Below are 9046 nucleotides of genomic sequence, written 5' to 3'. Positions count from 1 at the left end.
CCCGTCTTACACCCGCAATGTAAGTTGAGTCACGTGCAACAACGCATCACTTCTTATTTTTATATTGTCATGTTAATGAAAAGCGTATCATGCCATTTCGATCAAGCGCAATCAAATAAATAAGTATGCAATATTTTTGAAATTAAAAACGCAATTATTAGAGGAACTACTTGACGTCAATAGTGCTTTTAATTTACTGCGCTTTATGGTGAAATGTACAAAAGTGCGTTTTATCACATGCTTACCCTTGTTTTCCGTGTAATATACCCATTACGAATATTTTTATCTTACACATGTGTAAGACAACCTATCAGACATTTCGATTGGCCAGACTAATCGCACGCAACCTAGATATCCCTCCGCATTGCTTGTAAACAAAATGGTTTAAATGCCAACAAATACTTACCGTAATAATGAAGCTGTAAGACTTTCGGGAGAGAAATGGCTAACGAATCATAGTGCCAGAAAGCATCTTGTACACAAACTTTCTGATAACAATGTTCCGCCAACCAGATAATGCGGATTACTAGTCACAGAAATATCCAGTCAGTCAACAAATACAGCCACAATAGTGACAAACACCACAAGAACATTTCAAAAATCTCGATCTTGACCAACACAAGCAATATGCAATCAATGCCATTTGCTTGCCAATTTAATCAGCTGTCGGTTACCGAAAACACAAATACGAATTCCGCAGCACAAGACATCTCATGACACATCCCATGGCGGCTAGAACATCATGTTCTCTGGAAACATTCCTGGTGGAAATTAACTTTTTCAACAGCAACATCCATGCAGTACAGAGTAAGGCTTCGCCGTTATCATCTGCATGTTGTGAAACACCATGTACACCAAGAAAACGCTGCAAAATCATCGTAGAAAGCGACAGCGAATAACTTTTAAATCCGTGCACACAGAAAACTTGACAGACCGATGTAGGTCACATAAACCGCGTAAATGCATGTACTCTGAGTGTGACGTCATCAAATTGTGTACTTATTGGGTTTTTTGGTTAAAATCGTTCGTTATTCATGTTGTTGGATATTTTACTACACACTTTTGTATTTGTGACTTCTTAAGCGCTTTATCAGCTTTTAAAACTTGATAACTGCTAGTTACTTTTGTCATTTTAATTTGGAACTATTTATATGGCGCATCGTTGACATTCTACTCTGAGTACTTTGGCTGTCAAACAATCGGTTCAGAAAGTGGAACTTAATTGGTAATAAAACACCGTTTTAAGCATGTGATAAAAAGATCTGACACTCGTTGTCATTTAATTCAAGAATTTTATTAAACTCGTCCATGAAAGTTGTTAGTTAGCTCGCCAGAGGCTCGCTTACTAACAAATTTCATGAACTCGTTTAATAAAATCTTGTATTAAATGACAACTCGTGTCAGATCCTATATTTCTACGTTAATTTTTCCACAAATTGATAATTTTAGAATATTCTATTATCCTCCATGGGATCTGATATTGTATATAGATGTTTTCAATTGTAAAGTTGCTGTCTAATAATATGGTCTTATTTCGAAATGTATCTGGTATCCTTGCGCTTTATGCAATTGCATTGATTGATATTGTTGATCCTGTTCTTGTCTATTGCATTCCAGATTAATTATAATTTCACATAAAATGCACAATTATGTTTAAATCAGTGGTGTTGATAAATGTATAAATACGGTGGGCCAAGCCTTTGGATTAATGCTTTGCACACTGCCATAGTTCTATACCTTTGAACTGATTGTTCTGGGAAGAAGAAGAAGAAGAAGAAGAAGAAGAAGAAGAAGAAGAAGAAGAAGAAGAAGAAGAAGAAGAAGAAGAAGAAGAAGAAGAAGAAGAAAACGAACAAGAGATGAAATATCTGTTTGAATGAGACAAAGATGGCTTGCTTTAAAAACAATTGAAGTAAAACAGCCTGAATGGACGTTTAATTAACAAATAACATGGATACGACTTAAACATGCCGTTTTTTTTAAATGTATAATTAGCAGTTAAACAAAAATAGACTGACGCATGCCTAATTGCTTATATTGTTTGCAAACATGCAAATGTTTTTTTGTTTAGATTTTTCCTTATTTTGTTTTTATTGTCGTATATTCCTTGACATTCATCTGTATTGAATGACGATTTTTAAATTATTCATAAGACTCGCCCTATTGGCATATTGTCAAGTAAGTATGTAGTAAAGTAAGCATTAATAATGTGTTTTATGTAATAAAATTCTGTGAAATGACTATATCAACAGGATCTTCACCATTGATGTGAAAGCTAATTTATCAAATAATTTAACATGTAATCGTTAAAGTTATCCGTTACATTTCCTTCGTTTAATTAACGTTCTGAAAAATATGGATTGATATGTAAATATAATGTTGTTTTTAACTATGTTTCCTCCGATGTTTATGGGCAAAAAATCATTATTTTCAAGTATGATAATCGACATATTTGAATTGTTAATGTGACGTTTAGTGGCGATTATAACGGCCTCATTAACTTAATTACACTGGTTTGTGGTTGGAATACAATTTCAACATGATTATTTAACAGCAAGCTTTATAATATTTTGATGATGTCTAATTAAGGACTTGACTTCATTTTAATAAAATGATAGTTATGACAGAAATGTGACATATGAAGGCATTTGGCGTCGCGCTTGTCTCTCTAGTTGATATAAAAGTATTGGTTTCGAAGACATTGTAAGTATTGGTGGATAATACTTCGGTAAATCAACTTAAAATGAAATTCAACCTCGTGCTTTGCTTTTTGTCGGCGTCTGCTAGTGTGGTCGTGTCAGGTAAGGAAACTAATGAGAGATGATTGGATAATCCAAACGAACAAACTACATCTAAACATAAAAAAATATGCAATATGCATTTTTTATAATTTTGATATAATTTTACATATACGCTCTTATCACGTGCACGCTTTTGATGCCTTTGAAACCTGCTTTAACATAACATAACATAATATACTTTTTTTATCTTTTTCAGATTTCTTTCATCATGGGCGACCCGTTGTACCGCCGATGTTGAATCCACTTCACCATCACATGATGATGATGCAGAAACACACAATGCACCATAACATGTTTCTTCCGCCACCTATTATGCATATGCATATGCCGAAACATTTGATGAAACCCATGTTCAAAGTACCTCATAAACCACTTTGGAAATTACCTCCAATGAAACTACCACCGAAGTTTCCGCAGAAATCGCCCAGGGAACCTTTCATTCAAAAGAAGCCAAATAAGTTTTTAAAACCAGGATTCAAGAAACCTGCAATCAAAAACGCATTTAAGCCAACCATTAGGTTAAACATGAAGAGATATTCCTACAAACCTCAACAGATGCCTAAACCACGATTCGCACCACCAAAGTCTCAATGGCCAGTTTTCAGAACGCCAAAAATGCCGCGCCGCCCTATTCTTCCGCGACCGCAACCTAGAGTGCCAACGGAGATCCCAGCCTACAGACAACCCGTGCAGCAAACGTCCCCTCGTGTGCCATCCTACCGACCTATTCCACCGAGACTAGAACCTAGAGTACCAACAGAGACCCCAGTCTACAGACAGCCTGTGCAGCAAATACACCCGCCTGTTCCATCCTACCGACCCATTTCACATAGACCGCAACCTCGAGTGCCAACAGCGGTCCCAGCCTACAGACAACCGGTGCGACCCACGCCTTTTCGACCGTCTCGTCAACAGCCGCCCAGTCCGCAACTCAGAGAAGCACCTCCTGTGATGAGAGAAAGCATCGTCACCCCGCCACAACCTGCTACCCCGTCGGTACCAGCTGGCCCTCAGTCATCATCTTACCGCGCATGGAGATATAACTACGATGACGACGACGATGATGATGATGATGATTTGTATGATGATTACTATGAAAGTTTCTTCGATGACGATGATGATTATTATTTCTACGGAAATAGGAGAAACGATGATGACGATGATAATGGATATAAAAATCGTTTTACTTCAAGACCATACAGTCGCAATGGGAACTCGGGTAGAAATCGTTACAGTTATTATAATGACGACTTCAACAACAATGACGATGATTACAAGAGGTGAGTCTGGCATAACATTTATTTAGTAATATTCTAAATGGAAAGATGACGTATTCTTGCATAAGGTGATGAAGTATTTGTGAGCGATTGCTATATTATATGAAAAAGCTAATAATTGGAGTTCTATTAGATTGAATACGGGTAACGTTTATCAAATAACTTATCATCAACTTAACTATGTCCTATGCATCTTACTTATCTTAACTTACTTTTTATTATACTTTTACTTTCTAGGTACGAAACAAATCGGAATAACTTTGATGGAGGGAAACGCATCATTACGTTGCAAAGTAGCCAGGGTAGTATGTCTGGTAGAATCAATAATAACGGCGATGGTTCATCTGCAAAGAGCTTTACAAGAAACAATGATAACGGAAATGGTTCATTTGCGAAAAGCTTAACGAGTAGAAATAACGACATGATCGACTATAAAGGTGATCGACAATATGATAGAAACGGTTTTAACGCAGACTTTTCCGTGTATACAAGTAGACCATTTAATAATCAGGGCTTAAATGCTGAAAACAATGATAAAAGAGACAATTATGTTAACTACAATTCGGATAGAAACCATTTGAACAGAAATAGTTGAATAAATGATTTATTACAATCGCATGTAAACTTTTCCAAAGTGCCCCCAGAGATCTCCAATTGTTTAGTTAGGGGAAGCTAGTGTGAACATGCGATATTGTTACACATGGCCAAGCCACATACTGGAACAAAAAATAACTACAGAACTTCCTCTTTTTGTATATACTTTGACGTTTCTTTGCAATTATTTAATTGTGAACAGATACATTATCCGTTATTTTATAATATTGACATGTCCTATTCCTTAAATTGGTTGTGTGATGCTTAATATTAGTTGAATGTGCATAACAACATTTAATGGAAATTTGATGAGCATGTCCTTGTGTTTATTAACACTATTGAATCATTTACAATACCATATCTATTAAAAACATATAGGAGAATTGACAGAAAGTCTTGCAAACTTTGGTTTTGTCAATTGATCAAGATAGTCGCTATAATTTTATTTAGAAATCAATGTGATTGGAATATAACGTAGTTGTTAAACTCATAGCAGTATCAGACAAGACAGATTATGTTAAAACATGTGCCAGATAAAAAGCAAATAAAAACCATGATGTATTGCCTTTCGAATTTGGCATCACGTTTTACACGTATTCATTCATACCGATCGTCATAAAAAATATTAACGCTGAGTCTCTGATGCATTTTTCAAACGATCTGCAAAATACGGTGCGTATTTTAAACGTAGAAAAGCTGATGTGTTTATTTTTTCTCAAACATACTTATTTGCTGTAGATAGCCAAAACTAAGTTCTTAATATAACAATGGAAAGGAATATATGTAATTGCTTGCCGTTGCTAACAAAATTATTCACATAAATTGTTTCTAATCAGTTTCTACCAAGGACATAATAACATCTAAATTATAATAAACGCATGAGTATACTGAATGGCCGTAAAGAATGTCCATTATTCATTCAGAGAAAATACACTCTACACCCATACATTTGCATTGAAGGTTATATAAATCATGAACAAGTTGTTAAAATATATAGATGTAGGTAAAACTCGATTCCGTCCCCATGACTGTCCAATATTCGCACCATATATTCGGGTTTATCTTTAAACTTTTTGCTACTGAGCTTGTATCTGTAGTTTTTCAAATAAGTATTGAAATCATTTCATGAAAATATTTCAAAGATTTAAAACATACTTGTGGATAACTACTCATACCCGTTACAAGTAAGGACACTGATCAAACTAAAGCGGGTCCATTTAAGACGCTACCTGGGTAAGGGCAATGTTTTCTCACTAATTGTTAATGAGAAAAAAAATGCCAGAACAGTATTTTTATTGTATACATTTCTCTGTAACTTACTATTTAGCTGTCACTAGACGATGTCTTTAACTCCAAAGCGCGTGTAAGTTTAATATCCTCAATAATTGTTTTATATGGTATAATGTAAGTTGTATTGCTTTCGGATGATCCAAATCCTTCCTAATGCAATTCGGTAAGCTACACTTTCAGGTGTCATTTTAAGAAATTCTTATCAGACCCCCCACCCCTGACCCAATAATAATAATGACACTTCCGACTATATCTGAGAGATCGACATGAATGTTTTAATATTAGCGTCAATAATGCAGTGCTTAAGACATATGCTATACGTCTAGCAGAGCTTTTCATGTCAACTGAGTGCAACATGTGATGATTTCTTCTAATATCGTTACACCGTTCCAAGATTAACAATCTTGAACAAGAATGAGGTTGAGCTCTCACTGTCTGGTTTAAACCCAGATTTCTCATTACGTTTTTACGCATCCTGACAAGATAGTTAGCCCCGCCCCCCCCCCCCAAAAAAAAATAATAAATAAATAAAAAATAAATAAATAAAAAAATAAAAGAAAAAAAAGAAAGAAGAAAAACGATGTTTGACAGCAAAATTAAATGATTTTTGATGAATGTAACATTAAACCTTCGCTGAAATGTTTATTGGAATGAACATAATAAGTTTGGGTACACGTAGTTTGTAAGATTAAGTGCGTTTTTTTTTAGGCAACAACCAAGGATTGTGGACAAAATTACTTTTCAACTGGTAAATGATATTGAAATTTCCAATAGACAATTACGCCCTTTCGTCCTTTGAATAACCGTTTTTCTGGTGTGTTTTTTTCAACTACGCAGGTATCATAATAAAACGTTGTTTAAGGAAAAACCAAGTATTATGTTTAAATTATTCTTTTATTCACTTTGAACTGATTCACGCACATGTTAAGACCTAATTCTGGTTGAGCTCGTCCGCTTGTATTCAGAAAACAACCCACATGACATTTTAAAAGAAAATGACTTTTACCATGTTATTTAGTAAAAGGTTAAAAAGGACAAATATTACTTAATTGATAAAACGATTCAAGGAAGATTAAATATGCAGAACCGTTCTAGATATGCATTGTTCTTGTATACATAACGCTATCGAACACTATTTCTTTCCGGCACATGTATGAGGGTTAATTACAATGGAATATCATTAAAAGAGCATAATGTCGCAGACAAATTTTGTACAGCATCTGGGACAGTAACCTGTACTTTTTGTTCATGTTGTATTGTTACACGAAAAAAAAAAATGCGAGACATGCAGAAAAAGTGTGGAACTGTTTTGCATTCAGCGTATTAGTGTGATACATATGACTCCAGGATTGATTGGCACCTGAGTGACGACTTAGGACGGCGTTTATTGAAAATAGTCACCTTCAAAAAATGAAAGCGATATTTCGGCGCTCTTTTAAATGGTATTTAAACCATTTATAAAGATTAATGTGTTTGTCTGTACCAAAATAATATGCTTTTGTTTTGCTTTAACCGCTTATGTCAAATGAGTAAAACATTATAATTCATGGTGGCTGTCAAATTGCGATTGAAAATGATAATAAAAAATTATTATTTTTTGGAGCAACCGATTTTGTGCGCCTTAAATACACTAACTATGGCTATAAAATGGCTATATTCAGATGGTTTTAATTAAGGGTATTTCAAAAATGAAACGAAATTTCAACAATCTAGTAAAACATTTATCCAATGTAAGCCTTAACCAATAAACATTTACCTTAAACAATTCCGTTAAAGAATCTATCTACTAATGTCACAGAACTCTGCCCAAATGGTGTAGATTTGATGTCAGTCGAGAAAGTGAAACATATTTTTTCGTCACTTCAACAGTTTATAACGCCAGTATTTGGGCCAAAATCGAAGTAAGTCGTGAAAAGTATATATCAGTCGTCAGTCACACTTATTCTGGAACACAAACGTTGTCTCAATCCCCCACCCTAACGTTTGATCGTGTTTTTTTTGCGTTTTTTTTTTATCAAAATTCCAATCCGGAAGCCGCCATTATGACGTGGGTATCAGAAATTCGCGTTTGTAAAGCACACTTTCATTGGTCGACTGATGGCTTCCGCTTTTCTGCGCCGTTAAGCTCATGTAAAGGTATGAAGCCTGACTAAAGCCGGGTAACAAACTATTTTTGGAGGCAAAGACAATAAATTGCGCAATTTTGACATTTCTTTATTCTGAGAGTATTTTCAGCAATCTTTGACAACTGTAGAATAAATGGATGTGAACTGGTGCGATATGCCCAACAGGAAACATGATATATATTACTACAAACTATTATAATTGGGTCAATTATCAACATACCGAGCAGACTTGTATAAAATTATAAATGAAACATTCATATACGATGTGTTACCAGTGTTTATGTACCATTGATCCATAAAAGTGTTTATATTCCATCAAAGTATCAGTATGAAGCAGCAACTAATAAACACATTAGTTATTTCCAAGCACTACTGGCATGAGTTAGAAAAATATAAACATGAGATTAACAAAAATACATGTGTTAGCATGATCAATTATTCGATAATAAGTGCTAAATAGGGACAAAAGATTTAGGCAAACACTATCACATTTTGAGGAAAATATCAACATGCAGTCTGTAAAAAATACTCTATAAATATATAGATTCTTACACACCTTACTTTAAACATAGTATATACATAGATGTTGAAATGTTCACAAATTACACAACAATACATTACAAAGGATGAAGCATGGACATAAATGAGCACAAAATGTATATGAAGAAAATATTAAATAAAAATTGAAATGAAATTAAAACTTAAGAATGAGAATAAGGTAGTTGTGACACAGGTGAAAATATTTTTCAAAAGCCGAAACAACAAAGCTTTATATCCCAATATATTTGTTGGCTTATGACAGAGTGAAATGCATGACCGTGTTAATGGGTGAATCTAGTAAATTACTGAAGTCTATAGTTGACTGCTAGGGCAGGTTTAAACTTATATTCACTGTAAAAAGTTCTTTGATGAACAAAAGGATATAAGAATGTTATAAAAAAACATAATAAAGCACAAC

The 9046-nt window shown here is 34.4% G+C and overlaps 1 protein-coding gene across 1 annotated transcript; it reads left to right on the top strand.

Moving 5' to 3' along the window:
* Positions 1–2732: 2732 nt before the first annotated feature.
* On the top strand, positions 2733–5096 carry LOC128232641 (putative uncharacterized protein DDB_G0277255). Its single transcript, XM_052946315.1, has 3 exons — positions 2733–2801; positions 2998–4081; positions 4316–5096. Exons 1-3 carry the CDS (start codon positions 2744–2746, stop codon positions 4671–4673), a joined length of 1500 nt encoding a protein of 499 aa, XP_052802275.1. The 5' UTR covers positions 2733–2743; the 3' UTR covers positions 4674–5096.
* The last annotated feature ends 3950 nt before the right edge of the window (positions 5097–9046 follow it).

The sequence above is a fragment of the Mya arenaria genome, chromosome 4 (assembly GCF_026914265.1).
Source record: "Mya arenaria isolate MELC-2E11 chromosome 4, ASM2691426v1".
Lineage (NCBI taxonomy): Eukaryota > Metazoa > Mollusca > Bivalvia > Myida > Myidae > Mya > Mya arenaria.
Note: the sequence above shows the minus strand (reverse complement) of the source record. Positions and strands in the feature narration are given on the sequence as shown.